Consider the following 18,863-nt stretch of genomic DNA (forward strand, 5'->3'; position numbering starts at 1 on the left):
GCTTGTGTATCTCATGTTCAGGGTACCCTTTCCTGGGAAGGAGAAGACCGCCCCCGCGTCTCTGAATACATAGATGGATATTGTCCACTCCTGAGATGGACAAGTGCAAAGAATCATCCAGAAGAATTTGATTCTTTTGCCTTAGGGCTTTTTAAAGCTCCAGTGGGTGTGGGAGGGGTAATACAAGCTTTTGAGGACCACCCATTTAAACCACCATGATAAACATTGAGCATTTCAAGAAGAGAGGCGGAGCGACCATGCAGATGATTTGTGAAGTGTTTATACATGCAAAATAAGGAAGAGATTGCACACAGGCTGAGTGAGTCACACAAATAGCCCATTTACCTCCCGTTTCTTCCTGAGCTGTGTTGGGTTGTTTTTAAACTTTAGTTGTCTGAAAAAGGCTTAATTTCTCCGTTTTTAACTTACAAGAATGTTGTATACAGAATAAAGGGGCATGGCCCTTCTGATCAAAGTAAGAGAAGCAGGCAGCCAGTGATTAAATCACTTAGGTGAGTTATAATCGGCTTTATTTCATAATCGATTTACCTTTGTACTGAAGAAAACCCTGCACTTCTTTTCCACTCAGAGAATCTGCTGGTTGGAATGGTTTTAGTGGGAAGAAGCCAAGTTTTATCACTAATTGGTGAACAAAAATACTGACTTCAAAATGCTCATCAAGGTTTGGTGGTGCAAAGCCAGTAGCAGGCTTGGTTCCTGAGGGGCTTGCTGGAAACATAAATTCTCAGGGCACCCAAAATATTTCAGTCTGTGCTGGCCTAACTGTGGCCTATGAATCTGACCTTTTAAAAAGAGTTCTACTGCACAACCAGATTTAGTCATTTCTAAATTGAATATCCAATTTGGAGATGTCAGCGTTTTGACCTTGCTTGTTTGATAAATCTCAACGTTTATCAGAAGCTTTTGTTGAAAGTGTTGACCAGTCATTGCTGACTTTCTTTCAACTCATAATTTCAGGTTCTATTACAGCATAGATTTGCATGCCTGTTTATGGTATTTTAATTCTGTTGGTTTAAAAGAAATGCCACTTCCTTTGAGTGCTGTTTTGAATGTTTTATGTAAGCAATTGCACATGTTCTTTTTTTCTCCTTGCAGAAAAGGCAGGGAAAAACTTGAGAGTTGTTTTAATTCAGTTGCAGTAGGACAAAGGATAGAAGTAAAGATCACCCACCGAAAGGCATGAAAAAGCAGTAGAAAATCTCTTAACCGCGCAGAGGGGTACACATATGTATACTCAGATTCCAGCATAATGGGGAGAATGAAGCTCAAGTTACAGCGTAGTGGGGAGAATGTTTCTCTAACTTCATTGATTGAAGGCATGCAAGCTCTCTTTTACAGATTTGGACCCTCACACTGCTGGGAGGACTCCATACCCATCTCACAGCGGATGTTTCCTGTCACCCAGGAGGTGCACAAGCTTTAAAATCATTTCTAGTTGGCTGTGTGTTTGAATAATTGCTTGGAGACACAGCAAACAGAGGCAAGGGTACGTTAACAAGGTTCTTGTGGAGAATAAGTAGACTTTTCCCATTTTTCCTCCTCAAACTGCAGATATTTCAAGACAGGCTTCTTTTGCTTTTCTCTTGTCAAAGCATCAGTATATTCTGCAATTCAGGGAATCTGATGTAGCTGTTAGCAGCTCATCTGCGGACCCCCATCCGCAGCTCCAGGAACACTGCAGGTCTGTGGGATTTTCTGCTAACAACTTCATCCATTCAGAAGTTCGAAAACTGTCCCTATAATCAGCCTCACTTGTGTGCCTTCAGGTGTGTCAAGGTTACCTGCCCCATGTAGGTGCTGAGGGGTTGCCCTGGGGAGGGGACCGGTCACATTGCAGCTGTGCCAGGGGCCTGCGACTCGATCTGAGGCTTTCTTTGGAAATCTAGTAAGAGCTCTTGCTGAAGGGCTCTGCTCCTGCAGACAGTGGGCTGGGCAGGGATGGAAGGAGATTGCCAGTGAGGTGCTGTGTTCACCTCCGTCCCTGTCACTGGTGAGGAGGAACAGAGGCTGCACCCGGAGGGCTAACACTTCTTGGGCACCCACTGTGGATCAGACCTTTTTCTTAGTGTGGCTCATCATGTGCAGTTTCACAGTCAGTGCTTGCTGGCAGAGAACTTAATTCTGCCGAGCCCTCACAGGGACCACTGTAGCTATCTTTGTATCTATCTCACAAGGCCAAGAGATAGAAATTATTAGACAAACTAGCATGGGTGGGCTTTATGAGCTCCACTGAAATACTTTTTTATCATTGTATTAAATATAGTATTATTTTGATTCTCATGGAAATGTATTGTTAATGAATATTATTTTCATCTGTTGAACAAGGGATTGAAATTCATCCCAATGGGGCTAAACGTATCTACCACGAAGTGAGAAAGGTACTAGGAAGGCTGATGGGAGCGGGGGTCGGCAGGAGCAGTCTCGTAAGGTCCTGTTAGGGATCTGCAGTTTTCAGAGCAGGTGCACAGGGGGGAGTCGGGCAGGGTGGCCGGCATGCCAGGCCATGTCTGTCTCAGCAGCTCCAGTGGTGAGGCCAGCAGAGACGAAGAGCCACTTGAGACATTGCTATAGGCTCCTGAAAAGAGGCAGCAAGTGTGACTCACAGGGTGTCGAGCTTGTTGTGAGCAAGGTGCTGGCCTCCAGGGCGCTGGGAGCACGGAAGGCGCAGAGGCCGCTGCGCTGGACAGGGGAGGACCACACATGTGCACTGAGCGGACAGCTCCCTCTGCGCTCACATCCCTCCTCCATTGAGCTCCGTGTGATTGTGGTGGAGTTAAAGAAATAAAGGGCCGAAAGCTGTGAATGGGGGAGGAAAAGGACCTAAGGTGAAAAGCAGAGGGGGCCGGCTGCAGAGTGTCCCGCTCTTTTTCAGCTTTCTCCCTATCTCCTTAGCATTCCTTCCCCGCTCTTTCCAAGAAACCAGCACAGGAGCTTAGAAAAGTCACCTTGTTTCTTCAGTGCTCCTTGGTGTTGAACCAGAAGCACAATGAAATGCTTATCAGTTTGAAAAGGGGATGGGGGGTAAAAGGCAACGAGACCCAGATAATTTTAAAGGACCATTGATAAATACTTGCATATTTCAGGTTTATTTCTGGGTAGACAAGTTGTCCAGCACAGGCGCAGCAATGACTTTTCTCACACAATCACCCACGTATACAGTTTGAATTCTGGATATTCATCCATTGACAGCTTGAAACGAAAGTGCACTTGGTCATTTTGAAAGCACCCATCACATTTGTGTCTGGGGTCATCAGATTGGGCCTTGGGCTTGACTGGCTCAGAGTGAAGACCAGTACCTGGTGTTTGCTGCTCTCCAGATAACTCAGTTGTGCGGGGAAGGGATGACTGGCCTCTGAGGTCTCCTGGAGAATACAGTCTGCTGAGGAGACCAAGGAGCCTCACACACTTCTGGTTCCCAGCGTGATCAGCCGGCCTCCCTGGGCCTGGCTCCCCCCACCCCCACCCCCACCTCTCTGCCACCTCTCTGCCAGCCCGGCCTGCAAGCTCCAAAACGCCCTGCACTGATTTTCTGCATATTCCCCTCTGCCTGCAGTTGCCTTCCTCTTCTGTCCCCCTGATGGTACTTCAGGACTCAGCCTAAGTAGTTGTAATCAAAATTTAGTCAGTGCAGATATTCAGAAAGGGAAACGAAAAAACTATATTTTATCTTATCCCATTACCCAGTCAGATACTGCTGATATACTGATTTTTTTGTGTGTGAGACAGGGGCTCACTTCGTAGTTCAGAGTGGCACTGAACTCACTGTGTAGCGTGGGCTGACCTTGAACTCATGGCAATCCTCCTACCTCAAGCTCCCATGTGCTGGAATTCCAGGTGTGCGCCACCACGTCATGCACAGCTCTGCTTGTCTTTTTTCTGTTCAGTAATATTATCATCCTAGAGTCAAACAGACCACCCTGGCCTTGGGCATCCTTTCTGCCTAGCACAGATTAAAAGTTGCCTTCCAGGTTGGACTCATGAGTCTGGCTTCCCCCTGTGAGTGTGGCTGGGGTGCTTTCCTCGCTTCTTTTCTCAGTGTGAGCCTGCACCCTCACGCTTCCTGAGGAGGAGCCAGGCTTTTCTTTCCCCTACACAGCACCCTGTTGGGACAATAGGCCCTGCTGTTAATTGGAGTTTTGGTTCCTCCATGACCTGCACTTAGCATCCAGGAAAAGAGATTATGCCATCAGCTATAGAAGCAGACCCTAAAAGGGTCCAAAGGCCAGTCGGCGAGGATTTATAGGGAGGGAGGAGGGGGATATATTTTCAGCTGTCACAAAGGACCTGCCCCATCCCTGACTTTAACGATTAGGAAATCTGCTCCTAATACCAAAGCCTTTTGTCCCCCCTCACCCCGTACTGGCTACCTAGAATCTCCATCAGTACATAGTTGTCTTAAAACAAGGACAATCTGTCTCTGCTTGAGAGCCAATCCTAGATTTAACACTTGCCCTTCTGGACACAGGCACTGCCTGGGAACCCAGGGAGTCAGCCGCGCTCGTCCTCTGCAGGGTGAGGAGGGGCAGCTGGTGGGCGGTTACCGGCCTGGGAGCCAGGATGCGCACTGAGGGTGACGCGTCCCAGGGCCCTGCGCGGCGGAGGTGTCCTCTCCTCTGCGCTTCGGCACCTGTGGCACTTTGGGGCTCGCATCCGTGGACTCGGTACTCCTCGGGGCTGCTCCCACTCTGGGAGGGACAGCGTCACGGTTACGCGCCGTGTGCTGCTGCTTCTCTCCGGTCAGAGAGCCGCTGAGTTCGCTGCTGCGCTCAGGGCTCACCAGAACAGAGCAGAGACCCCAGCTGCGGAAAGCCCACCTTCTGCTGGTGGACAGGGAAGCAAAGGCTTGTCTGTACTGTCACTGCACGGGGGTTACTCAGCAGACCGTGTCAAGCCCTGAACCAAAAATCAGTTCCCATTTACTGATGTTTTGCACCACAGAGCAGTTGGGAGTTCTCAGGCAGAAGCTCGCTCTGCGGCGGCCGCGCTGAGAACTGTGTGTCCCCGCAGGCCCGGCGGCGCACTCCAACTGCAGAGTGAGGGTCCCATCCGATCGGTGGGAGGGATTAGTCTAGCTGTGGCCTGCAGGAAAGAAAACAAAGTCTTCCTTCGCCCAGGGCGAACCCACTTCACCAAACTGCTCTGGGGAGGAGAAACACGGGTGATCAAAGTTGGTCATGTGATGAGCTTCCTGTCAGGATCCTGGGCCACCCACAGAGTGCTCAGAGACATTTATAAAGTCACCTGGCTAAGCTGTGTTCAGAATTCAGGGTGGTGTCCTCTTTCCTGAAGCCAAAGGGTGCTGTTCACCATTTGTCTGTCTGTCCATTTGTCCCGCTTGCTTCTCCCTCCCCTCCTCCCAGTACTGGGGATTGAACCCAAGGCCTCCATACGAAGCTACATTCCTAGCCCTTTTTTTATTTATTTTGAGACAGGGTCTTTCTAATTTGCCCAGGCTGGGTCCAAACTTGGATTCCTGCTCAGTCTCCCCGAATGCTGGGATTATAGGCATGCACCACCACACCAGGCCTGCTCACCATTCTTTAGAAGAGGGTTCCAGCCACTCCACGCTAGGCATCTCCTTACTGGCCTGAGTGGCATTAAGCACCATTAAACTCAACATGTCTAAAACTGAATTTCTCACTCCTATTTTTTACTAGAGTTTTCCTCCTCTAGCACCTCTTTTGGGGATCCGAAGCCCGAGTCTAACTAGTCCGTTTCCACAGTGTCACTTAGACCTGCCCCTTTTCTCCTTGTACAGGTCACATTACTTCCTTTGCGGCAGGGTAGAAGTCCAAATGGTCTGCGCCAGGCCTGTGTCGCTCATTCCTGCCAGACTTAGCGTGGGAAAGTGGTGTGCGACAACTAGGCTGTTGCTTATGATGGATTCCTGTGACTGGCCCTTGGGTCCTCTGTGCCGAGGGCATCCTTACTCCTGGGGAGGTTGGCTTCTCTCGGTTCTCTGTGACCCTTCGAGGCTCACAGTCATGAGCTTAGCCTTCTCCACAGCTTCTGCCCAGTGCTATTGAGTCAGGGTCTTACTAGCATTCTCTAGCTACAGTTACTTCTCTCTCTACGCTCTCCCTCCGCCAGAGCTGGTAGCTGTCTCAACTAAGCAATGGAGTCAGCTAAAAATGTACAGTAAATGTACACTGTCCTCGCTAGCATACCCTTCATGATTTGGTCTTTGCTCGCCTCTCCAGCCTGCCTCACTGTTCTGCCTCATGTTTGCACCTTCACTCTAGTCCCCCTAAACTACTTGTTTTTGGATGTCACATGTACATTTGTCACCTTGGCCTGGAGTGGGTCAGCTTCCCCTTGAACACCTGCTAAACGTGCAAGCTCATCTTAATCTTGGACTCCTCCTTGAAACATACCTTGATCTGCCAGGCGACAGCTGATTGCTCCCCAGACAACCAAATTCCTATCTACCATGCTAATTGTTTTCACTATGATTTATCACTTTTCCATGAGCAGTTGGATTGTATCATATCTGTTGATTCCAAAGCATGGGCATCTTTGAATATATGCATCCTGTCTGTGACTCCAGCTTTATAGATTGCCTCTTTTCCTTTTGCTGGGCATTACCTAGGTACCTTTGTTTTGTGGCTAATCTATATGGCATTTTAAATTATAGCTCTATTTGCTGGTATTTAGAAATGCAGTTGATTTTTGTAGTTTGGTTTTTATAACTAAACACTGACAAATTTTGTAATGCTAATCTTCTGGTATGAATTCCTTGGTGTCTTCCATGTGGACCCTGATCTACAAGTAATAAGAGGTGTAAAGTATTTTAAATTTACATCTTTTATTTCAGCTTATTGCCTTATTCTATGATCCACAGCTTCTAGTACAATAAAGAGATATTTAACGGGTAACTTTGTCATATAGTGAAGATCATAAACTGTTTTGTTAACCTAAGAGTAATTTCAGGTTCTTGGTCTAACTATTCATATTTTAACTATTGTATTTGTAAATGAATTTACAGTTAGTCTCTGGACTGTATTAGCTGAGTTGCTTTGTGGGTGTATCACTAGTGAGCAAGAGGGCCAGCTCCCATGGAAAACATCAGGTACCCTCTAAATAAGCCATGCTGTCAAACTTAAAGGTGGAGGGGAAGGGGCTGGGGATTTAGCTCAGCGGCAAAGCGCCTGCCTGGCAAGCGCAAGGTCATGAGTTCGGTTCCTGGTACCGGAGAAAAAAACCAAAAAAAAAAAAAACAAAAAAAACAACAAAAAAAACAAACTTAAAGGTGGCTCGGAAAATTAATTAAAATCACAGATTCTGAGATGCTCTCCCAGAAAGCTTGCTTCCAATGCCTGTCCCAGCCCGTGGAGTCTTACACTTACCACCGCCATTCTTATTACTGTGGTTCTCTTAGAAACTCTGATCTCTTAATACCTGGTCGCCTTCTAAGTGTCTCTCCTACCCTCTTTAGGATATTAACAATAGTAGCTTTAACATTTTTCTTCTGTGTTCTCTTTTCCCCATCCTAGCTGCTTCTTTCTCTCAGCTTTGCACCTTTACCTCTTAGACGCTGTCTCCTGTTTCCTGGTAATCCTTGACGGTCTACTGATGTAGGCGTGGAGAGCTGAGGAAGCTGAGGAAGCTCCTGGTGTGTGCTTAGGTAGGGCTTTGTCAACAAAGGCCTCATTGTGGTTGTCATTGTTGGGTAATGCCGCGGGTCCTTGAGGCAACCATCCTCCCCACTTATCTTTAGCAGCATTTCTGGGAAGACCAGAGCAGCATGCTTTTATTCACTCTCCCATCTTTAAGTAGATACAACTCATGCTGTTTGCACACAGAAAGCACTTGGCCTTTTTCACATCTTACGGCTGTGCGGAGATCTAATGTTCTAAAGAAGTGCTATAATGCACTGGAGAGCTCTCTTTCTCTCTCTGTTACATAAACACTTCACTTTGGCATTCTTGCTTATGTGAGGCCCCATTTTTAAGAAAATAAGAGCTTAGCTGCTGGCATAACAAATTCTCTCAAGGCAACAGTTTAAGAAACCTGTAGGGGCTGGGGATCTAGCTCAGCGGCACAGCTCCTGCTTGGCAAGCCTGAAGTCCTCAGTTTTATTCCTGGTACCCACAAGAAAAGGGAAGAAACCTGCAGGCAGCAGACCTGGCTTCCCAGCACGCTGTGGGGTGGCCCTCTCATAGCAGGATGGGGATGGGGCTGCCGGGCTTCCCGCCAGTGAGCACACCCTGGAGTGAAGCGGTTTCAGACAGGTGCAGTGGACATGTCTGCGACTGTCAAGTAAACCCACAGCCTGGAAGAGGAACTCACTGCTCCGTCCAGGAGTGACAGGAGAGGAGTTTGCCAGGTGGACTAGGGTGTCAGGCATTCCAGGAGGGGACACATATTTGCATGAGAGAATGTAGCCCATGAATAGCAAGGGGACTGACCTGTGGCTTTGATTGCCTCTGTGCAACTATGGGAGTGGGCAGCAGACACGCCAGGGTGACAGGGTGACGGGCCCTGTGAGCCCGCCCACGCCAGCGCCGCCTTCCCAGCGATATCAGCTCAAGTGCTGATGGCTCTCGGTGATAATATCTCCACGCCTCATCGAGGAGTGTTGTTTCATAAGCGACTCTAAACAGTGCGATAGATGTATCCCTATGGCTGGAGGACACCTTACCGCCTAGTTGTGAGGTAGGTCTGTGTCTAAGGACAGGACCTCTGAAACGATCGTCCCTACCCACATGGGAAAGGAGATTTGTGCAAGTGGTTTTACCGCATGAATTCCAGAAAAACAGTATCATACCACTTTCCCTTTTCATTTTAACTCCATAAAAGGCAGGCACAAAACATGTGGCCGCTGGACTAGGAATTATCAGTAACCTTGTGAGGTCATGCACCACGAGTGCCTTGTTCTGCGGCTCAGTCACAAGAGCCCACCTCCTCTGACACTGCGTTCTCTCAGACACAGTGCTCAGCGGCTTTTATGACGCATGCGCAGAATGCAAACCGAGTAGAAACCACCACGTAGGGGTTCCAGGCCGCCTCCTCTTCCCCTGCAACCTAAGTCCTTCAAAAACTAATATTAAGAAAAGTACACAAGATGCTTCCTAGGACCAGACAAACAACGCATCTGTACCTTTCAGGATTGGCTGCTTCTTCATCTGTGACTAAAAGGAAAAGCAACGTTGTTAGACTTCGTTTAAAATTGGCGTTAGTGTTATTTATATCCGGGTCTTGGGAGCACAGGTGAGAGATCTGGAGTAGAATCTTCTTACCCCTACGAAGAGGTGATGAGTGGTGGGAAAATAAAAACTGAGAGTACCCATCCTAGAAGACCCAAAGTGGAAATTCATTTTCCCTGAGAAATGGGCCTTGCACTGTGTCACTGGGAACAATGGGAGTAGAAGCCAGAAGTCCTGGTTTATTTTGAGAATGCGGTGAAGCAGTTGTCCCCCTTAGGTGATTGTGTTACGCAGCACCAGAAAAGTCCTGGACTCCACTTGTGCTCTGACCTCTCCACCGCGTTTCCCCAGCCCCCAGGGAGCACAGTCTTTCCTGGCTGTTGCCATATATATATATGTTCTTATTCCCGTCTGATCCTCTCTCATCCCTAAAATAATCAGCATGAACAGAATGAAGCAGATGGCACAAGCCTTCTTCGGCGTCCTGGCAGATCTGTATCACTCAATGAGTATTTTTAGAATCAAGGGGACTGAAAATTATGCCCTGAGATGTTTTGGGGGGAAGACTTACTCTCTTTCCAGGGTGACAGGTGTTGAAATAGTATCATCGTTAAAATTCAAGTGCAGTCCGTGTCTCAAGGCGTAGGACAGGCTGACCCTCAGAAGGACCAGCACTTTATTGGTTTTCTTAGGACTGCTGGGGATGGGCCAGGTAATAGGAAGGAATCATAAATCTTTTTCAAGGTTGTAGCTAGAAAGTGCATCAGGTTTCAACCAAAGTTCAGAATCATCCGTATACAGCCAGTACCGATCAAGTGCCTGGGGTTGAGAGATGGTACATATATCCACACAGTTTATTGTTTTAATAGCTAAGCTTTGCTCCCCAGTTGCAAGGAATGTGTGGTCTGTTGGGAAAGACATTTTGTAGGCGTTTGCGATTATATATTGAAAACAGTACAGACATTTGTATTTTAAGGTCCATATTTATGAAATACATAGTTACGGTGACTGGAGTTTTATAACACTATGAGTTTGAGTCAATCACTAAAGATTTTATAAAGAAATTAAAGTGTGTTCACTGGAATGTAATTAATTCAACTCAACATTTGAGGACCAACTTTACACTTTGTGTCAGGCTGGGTATATTTAACACAAACCTATAACTCACAAGATAAGGTCTTGGGAAGAACATTCAGAAAACAGGTACGTATGAAAAATTTGCAAGACTTTGCGTGAGAGGGAAAGTTTGGAAACCTGAAGTAGAGGAAACATGCCTTGCCCCTAAATAAAATGTGGCCATGTCTAACGTGCTCTGATTACAGTCACCATCTTGGGACACCAGAGGGGAAAGAGACATGGACGATGTGCATGCCTGTTGGGCTTGTGAGTCTAGGGATAAAGTGACCAGAAAGTGGATCTGAAAAACTTTATTCAAAGGGCAACTTTTAAAATTGAATATATCTGATTTTTCTTTCTCATTATATGGTTAAGCAATCAGTGGAGGTTTATATCTGCCGAGTAACAAAGTATCCAGGCTCCTTACTTTCCATTTCTATGCTCTTGTCTACACTGCTCCTCCCAGTAGGAATAATTGACTTGTGTACACACAGGGGGAGGTTATGTGCCTTTTCTCCATCGTATCCATTGTTGAATTGTTAGAAACCATTAGTTGCACATGGACGCATGGTTCTACTTTAATCTCATTGCTTCATAAATATTACAACATCTGTATGGCAGATTTTTAGATTAAAATTTGCTTCAGGGTCATTTTCTTTCAGTTAATTGTCTCCAACACCCCTCTTACATGCATCAGGTGACTATCATAAAAGAGGAAACGGAAACTTGGGATATAGCCTACAAGGGTGAGCTGGAATTTGAACTGGGAAATCTTTCCACTGTGTTTATAAAACAAATGACATAAATTCCTCCCAAACTCCAGGGAAAACACCTGAGGGCCAATCAGTAGCACAAGTTCCGTCCAGGGAAAACCAGCCATGCCCATGTCCGTCCTGCCAGAGAATCTAAGCATCTGCCTGTACTATTCTATGCATCTATGGTTAGCCACATGCGGCTATTAAAATTAAACAAAATAAGCTCCTGTTTTACAGTGGCACATTTTGAGTGGCTAGGTGTCATGGTATACACAGCACTGCCGTCATGGCAGAAAGTTCTGTTGGACTTACTGGTCATCTCATGAAGCAGGAATCAGGGAGAATACAGTTACTGAGATAAATTGAAAAAAAATACGTGTTCTTGGAATTGGTAAGTAGGTGAGAGAAATATAGAACTCTTCCTACCAAACCAACTCCTCCCGAGAGATAAGTGTGTTGTGCATTTAAGTACAAAATAAAGGAAGAAAACAGGCATTTCAGATTTTATAATCTGTACATGTTTTATTCTTTTAAAAATAGACCAGAAAGCACACAGAGCAATTTCAGGCCAATGTGTGTATTTTGTAGCTGGCCCAGTACTGTGGCCAGACTTAGGCTGCATGAGGGGGAGGCTGAACCACAAGCGCTGGCAGCCCATGGGTAGAATTCCTAGAAGGGCCCTGTGGCCAGGCGTGCTGGAAGGGGCTCGGGCAGAGCTCGGATATGGGAAGGGAACAAGGGGTTGGCGGGAAGGGCGTTAGGCACAACTGGGACAGAAGTCCAGCTAAAGTTGTACTTGGTGACAGAATCAGAAAGGAGAATTGGAACGGGAAAGGGGTTTGGTGCCCAGATGCTGGCCGAGGGTTCCCGTGTGTCCCCAATTTCAGGTTAGCGCCATACCTTCAGATCAGCGCACCCAAGTCAGTTCTAGGGGCTCCAAGTTGGAGGGACAGGGCAGTGAGGGGTATTTGTCTTTGCTGTGATCTCTTCCCCAGGCACTAAACACATTTGGGATGGAAGACGAGAAATGCTGAGTTTCCTATAACTTTTGCCTATTAGAAGAGGAGTGGATGTTTGCACATGCACTAGTATTTATAGTACTTAAACTGTTACTAAAGTTATATCTAGCTTTCCAACCTGAAAGTAACTAAAAAGGTAAGAAACATCAACTTTTCTCAGTAAAGAACAACTTGAAAAACTTAAGACTTAGCAAGAAATGAGCTGCAGGAACAGAGCTTTAGAAATCTGCCCTGGTTACCTGGCAACATTGAGGAAAGGATGGCCTACATAGGAGAGCTACTCCAGTGTGTTTGGTGTAAGCATATAGGACAGGGTGAATATCCCTTATGTAAAGTGTGTGGAACCACAAGTGTTTTGATCTTCAGAGCTGTTCAGGTTTTGGAGGGGAAAAAAAAAAAAAAAAAAAAAAAAAATATATATATATATATATATGTATATGGAAGCCAAGTCTGAACACATAGTTCACTTGCATTTCATAAATGCCTTTACCATAACCTGGGATAGTTTTGAACATTTCTAGTGTGTGTGTGTGTGTGTGTGTGTGAAAACTAACCCATCATATGAAGTCAGGTGTGGAATTTTCCGGTTGTGGTGGCAAGTTGATACTCAAAAGTTTTCAGATCTTGGAGCATCCCAGATTTTCAGATTTGGTCCGTTCAACCTGTACTCTCGTACCTTTAAGTGCTGGCCCTTGAAAGGTTAGCCTCCACCCCCTGAGGATGACTCTCAAATAGCACAAGCTTCCAGGACTGACTGCATTATTCATGCGCTGTGTTACTCATGATGGCGCCTTAGAAACTTACGAGTCCTCAAATGAGTCCATTGGTAGAGAGAGAAAAAGCTTGCAGTGTGGTGGGCGGCTTTGAAGAGGCAGCAGGCGCAGCTCCTAGAACTGCCCTTCCCAGGGGCAGCTGAAGAATGCGGAGATGTCTTAGTGAACAAAAGCAGCGGAGATGGACAGAACTGTTTTCTAGAGGACGGTGCTCTAAGCATGAGTCTGGCCTGTGCTTTCAGAGCAGCCATCAGCCTTGTTTCCACGGAAACATTCTCTCTTCCCCTCACCGCATCAGTGTGGCTTCCCGGCTTTACTCATATTTACAGCAATCCTTGTGCCCAGTGATCTTACAAACAAATTGCCTGAGACGTATACAAATGATGTCTTCGCATCCTCTGGAAGTTTAAACAGGTGTCGTAAACAACTTCTCTTATGATAACAGTGCATGAAGAAGGAAAGCCCATGGTTTGAATAGGAAGTGGGGGGGATGTTTTGTTTATGACCAAACACTCCAGCACACTGAAGCGGGTTTTTCTTTTTGTCTTTTATCACCTGAGCCTCACAGTGACGTGAAGCACGCAGCGGCTGAGGCTGAGGCTGAGGCTGCATGCGTGGGAAGAGCCGTCCTTGTGTCTCAGGAGTGTGCCCCATCATTCCTGAGCGCAGGCCGCATGGTTGAGGCAAAGGCTTCCATGCAGAAGGGCCTCTTGAAGCACACAGGGAAGACAGTGCAGAGGAGAGCCGTTTAGAAGAACGCACCGAGAGTGGGTGGTGGCTTCCGAAGCAGCAGGGAGGAGATGCAAGGCTGAGCCATGGCTGACCTGAGGGCACTTCTTGTCTCCACAGACCGGCTGGTGATGCAGGACCCTGCCCAGCGGTAGCAATGCAGACCTCCTTCTCGCACCTGGATCTGGAGGCTGCATGTAAACCAGGACGCGAGGAAGCAGGAAGCAAACCCGGCATGTCCGAGAGCACCACATCTGCGTAGGACCGAGGGGTGATGCTGCCTCTGCCCGGCTCTGGAGCCCAGCTGCAGTGACTTGCTGATGTGCCCGGCACCTTCCTTCTGTCTGTGCTTAAATGGCACAGCACTGGATCAGCACATCTGAAGAGAAAGGCGTGAGAAGCAGAGCCCATGGCCACGTTCCCCTGCCAGCTATGCGGCAAGACATTCCTCACCCTGGAGAAGTTCACGATCCACAATTATTCCCACTCCAGGGAGCGGCCGTACAAGTGCTTGCAGACTGACTGTGGCAAAGCCTTCGTTTCCAGATACAAATTGATGAGGTGAGAGACGCTGGGAAGGCTCTTCCAGCCCTCAGACAGCTCGCCCCAAGGGGATTGCGCCGTAGCCTTCTAGCCATTCCCTAAACCTGTCTCTCCAGTGATCACTGTGGTCTCTGGTGGTTCCTTCAGGCCTAAAGGCAGAGGTGAGAAGCCCCCAGCTGAGGAGGCAGGCACACAGACACCATTAAACAGCGCCCCGCTTCCACGGCTCTGCCCTTCCCTGCCCGGGGAGACACTGCGGGATCTCAGAAGGGGACAGTCCCCAGCTGTGACGGGAATCAAGGGGAGGAGGTGGGCCGGGAGGAGGCTCTGGGAAGGCTAAGAGCCTCAGCTCTGAAGCACCATGCACAGAGGGCTGGAGAGCGGTGGGGCGAGGCTGGGAACATCAGCAGGAGGCAGCAGTGCACACCAGGCCCTACCTGCTGTCTGAAAGGGTTGTTTCTCGCACTTGAGGAGAGTGTTAGGAAGGTGCCATGGACAGCAGTGGAGAGGAGGGGTAAGGAGACTAGTTTGGGACCTGTTTCGAGAGTCTAGGCACTGAGTGCAAGGGCTTGCCCAGGTCCCTCGAGGGAGGTTGAAAAGTAGGAGAGGCCTATGGGTGCAGGCTTTTGAGCAGCTCCTCACCTTGCATGGAAAGGGCACCCGCATGATGGGGCTCTACGGGGTGTAGAAGTGCGCAGTGCGTACATCCGGCAGAATTTCAGAGGCAGCCGTGATGATCTATCAAGGATAGAACCTGCTGCTGTACCAGATGAGTCCATCTTAAAGAACTATTTCATCTGAGTTACTTCTTGAGAGCTACTGGGCGCTCCATGCCATGAGGGAAATGATACCTGACATAGAGCTTCTGTTTCCAAGGGATTGCGGTAGCGCAGAGAGGGCAAGATGCGCAGCCAGACAGCAGTCTGACTGAGGGCGAGGGCTGTGTGCGTGGTGTCTGCAGTGCCCACCAGGTGCGAGGACTCGCACTAACGTGTGCTGCTTTTGATGCTTGCTTAGGGGAAATGTGCTCTCCCCGAGTGAATGAAGATGCAAATTATGCTCCTGGCCTTACTGATGCTGTATTATGCTATAAGTTGATTTTTAAAATTAAGCCTGTAAATGCACAGGCATTTTAAAATTCAAGCATTTCCCGCCATACACAGGCCACTCTAGCTGTCATAGTGGTGATCTGCGCGCGTACCATGCGCACCAGTGTCACTGTGGCGGCTCGAGCTGCTGCTGTGTGTGCAGCAGGAATCACCACGTTAACACCCAAGGCGGCCTGGGGCGCAGCTGGGCCGCAGGAGGATGAAGCCTGTGAGACATGTGCAAGGGAGAAATACCTGGAAAAGACAGCAGAGTGAGCAGATGATTGGAAGGCGTAGAATTCTTGGCGTTATGCAGTCAAACCACACTGAGGATGTCTTAAGCACTGTTGGGGCAGCTCAAGGGAAATGACTTGTCCAGTTAAGGGTGTAAAGTAGGGCTGAGGATTTAGCTCAGCAGCAAAAGCGCCTGCCTGGCAAGCGCAAGGTTGTGAGTTCAGTTCCCGGTACCAGAGAAAAACCAAAAAAAAAAAAGGGTGTAAAGTAAGCAGAAAAGAGAAACTGTGTGCTTTTATGCAAGCCCTGTGTGGTCCCTACCCCAGCCCCAACGTCTCTCCTGTGGCCACACTCTCCTAAAGGAATGAGAGACTGGGGAGATGGCAGGATGCTTTAGGTTTGGCTTTAATAAAGAAAAGATGACAGTGCAGCATTCCACCCCATTTCTCCACAGTTGCACCTGGAGTTCTGTTGTATGAGCAGTAATTAAAGGAGAAAGTAGCTGACTTGCAGAAGAGAGAACAGGGGTTCAGTATAGCAAACAATGGAACCAATTAGGTGGAGACAGCAAAGGGTGAGAAGAGATGATCTGGCAGGGAAGATTCAAGTCCAAGGTTGGACGTGTTACTGTGAAGGGTCTCCCACAAAGTCTTCTAACAGCACTGACATGAGTCAGTTGACAGCCCAGGATGGTGGCATTTGGTATCCCCTGTGGGTCATACTGCAACTGGAAGTGTCGTGGATTGTGAGCGGAGAAGAAAAGTCGAGCAGGAAACAAGTTGTTGAAGCACTTTGAACTCTGATAATGTTTTAGATTGGGACTGTTGCATGAGGAAATAAGGGGAAAATGAAAAGGGGAAGAATTGGAAAGGAAAAAGGAACAAAACTAAGGGATTGGAGGACGGAAGGTGGAGAGACTGGAAAGGTGATGGTACTGCTCGGGTACGAGTACCAACCTGGGCTCCAGAAATGGCAGAAGTATAGGACAGGAAAGAGTAGGTAGGAGACAAGACGCAGAGCTATTAACCTGAGGTTGATCTGCCCATGGATGATACTTGAAATCAATCTAGATTAAAATCCTCTACAAAGAAAGAGGGGGATAAGGACAACAATAGAAAACCCAGCACAGACCTTGGCAGCGCTATTTAGTATTACTAAGTCAAATTGAAACCGTGTAAACACTAAGTGGATAAGTCAGCCCCTCCCCACACTGATCCCTGTCATACATAGGTGGGTATCTTTAAAACAAGACGGCTACTTCCCCTCTCCACGTGCTTTCAAAAACCCTTTGTGCAGCCTGTGGGTGTATCTGAGTTCACCTGGGATGTGGAGACAGCAGCATATTGATGTCTCAAATGCCTGTTGTACTGGTTCTTTACCCTCAGCACCCAGCACGATATTCATGCCAACCTTTTATTCCATGCACACTGCAGGTTACCCTTGTTTAAAAGGGAGAGGAAGGGGGTGTGGAAGGAGGTGTACAAGGAGGTGTGCTTTGTTTTAAGACAGTGATCCAGCAAAGCTTTATAATTTTTGAACTGGTGTCCAATCTGACTCTTGGTGGGACCACCGCCTTCTAAATCCCGGTTGTTAGTGACCCCTTGCCGGGAGTGGTAAGACAGAGTAGGCAACTGGGTAAAAGATATAATTAAGTACACTTCTGAGTTAAAGATACAGTCCGAAAGAGAGTGTATCTTTCTTTTGTAGAATGGGCTGTTAGAAATTCTTGTGTATCCAAAGTCACAAGCTCAGAGGGTACAATTGCACTAAAATTGTTAGTAAGACAAGTTAAGAGATTCTAAAGGAGGGGACTGCCCCAAGGGATAAAGCAGCTTACCTGGTACTTGAAAGCTGCAAGGAAGGAATTCTGTTTTATAAGAAGTACTCATACGTAGTACTCATGTATAGTGTTTCAGTTATTAAACTGAGCCTTTTATATCTTAAAGCAACAAGTTTTTAAAAACTGGCTTCCAATTATATACTTTCTCCAAAGGATAGGGTTTTGTTGTTGTTACTTCCAGTACTGGAGACTGAACAGGCAGATCGGAATTTCTTTTTAAGTTTTATTCTGAGACGAGGTCTTTCCAAGTTGCCCAGGAAGGCTTTCACTTGCCATTCTCCTGCCTCAGCCTTCCTCGAAGGTGGGATTACAGGCATTTGCCACCTCTCCTGGCTAAGGACAGACTTTTTAAAAAGCTAACAGTCTGAACTTTGTATCTCAATCAATAGAGACCATGCACAAGTTATATTTGGAACAACAATCTAAAACTTGGGGCTTAGGGGTTTTACAAGAGTAGAAGGTATATTGGGTCACTTGGAAATTCAGGAATTTTCAAAAAGCAACAAATACCTATTTAAAACTTGTGTTTGTTTAGAAATCTATATACATTATAAGGATCTTCTCAAAAAACATTCCCTCTGGCTATGAAAATGGCCTTGGGTTGTTGTTGATTTTTTTTTCCTTTAGTACTGGGAATTGAACCCAGGACCTTCACACTGATCTATATCCCCAGCCCTTTTTATTTTTGAGATAGGGTCTTACTGCTAGGCTCAAACTTGTGATCTTCTTGCCTCACCTCCCAGAATGCTAGGATTACAAGTGTATGCCATGATGCCCGCGTAGTTTTTAGTTTTTGATGATAAAATGTTACGTATTTGGAAAATGTAGAAAGGTAATTTTAAAATGAAAATGTACTGAACTATGAACCTTCTAGGGTACTATTTATTATTTCTACACCCTTCTCCAACTCCTGTTGTGCACTGTTGCTCCCGCCCCAGGCACATGGCTACCCACTCTCCCCAGAAATCTCACCAGTGCGCCCACTGCGAGAAGACGTTCAACCGGAAGGACCACCTGAAGAACCACCTCCAGACCCATGACCCCAACAAGATGGCCTTCGGGTGCGAGGAGTGTGGCAAGAAGTACAACACCATGCTGGGCTACAAGCGGCACCTGGCCCTGCACGCGGCCAGCAGTGGGGACCTCACCTGTGGGGTCTGCGCCCTGGAGCTGGGCAGCACCGAGGTGCTGCTGGACCACCTGAAAGCGCACGCGGAGGAAAAGCCGCCCAGCGGAGCCAAGGAGAAGAAGCACCAGTGCGACCACTGCGAGAGATGCTTCTACACCCGGAAGGACGTGCGGCGCCACCTGGTGGTCCACACGGGCTGCAAGGACTTCCTGTGCCAGTTCTGCGCGCAGAGGTTCGGGCGCAAGGACCACCTCATCCGGCACACGAAGAAGACGCACTCGCAGGAGCTGATGAAGGAGAGTCTGCAGGCCGGGGACCTCCTGAGCCCCTTCCACGCGGGGTCGCCTTCCTTCCCGCTGAAGGCCGCGCCCCTGTCCCCCTACCCTCTGGGGCCACCTGCGCAGAACGGGCTCGCGCCCAGCGTGCCCGCCGAGGCCCACAGCCTGCCCCTGAGCCCCGCGGAGCACAGC

General features: G+C 47.8%; 1 protein-coding gene across 1 annotated transcript in view; it reads left to right on the forward strand.

Moving 5' to 3' along the window:
- The window catches only part of Plagl1 (pleiomorphic adenoma gene-like 1), a gene marked incomplete in the record, with an annotated part of 59,076 nt that overhangs the window by 38,474 nt on the left and 1,739 nt on the right, over positions 1-18,863 (forward strand). Inside the window, 2 exon segments of the mRNA XM_013516703.1 lie at positions 13,680-14,120; positions 18,203-18,863. Coding sequence (XP_013372157.1) covers positions 13,969-14,120; positions 18,203-18,863 — 813 coding nt within the window.

This window comes from Chinchilla lanigera, unplaced genomic scaffold (genome assembly GCF_000276665.1).
Source record: "Chinchilla lanigera isolate Chin_1 unplaced genomic scaffold, ChiLan1.0 scaffold00035, whole genome shotgun sequence".
Taxonomy (NCBI): domain Eukaryota; kingdom Metazoa; phylum Chordata; class Mammalia; order Rodentia; family Chinchillidae; genus Chinchilla; species Chinchilla lanigera.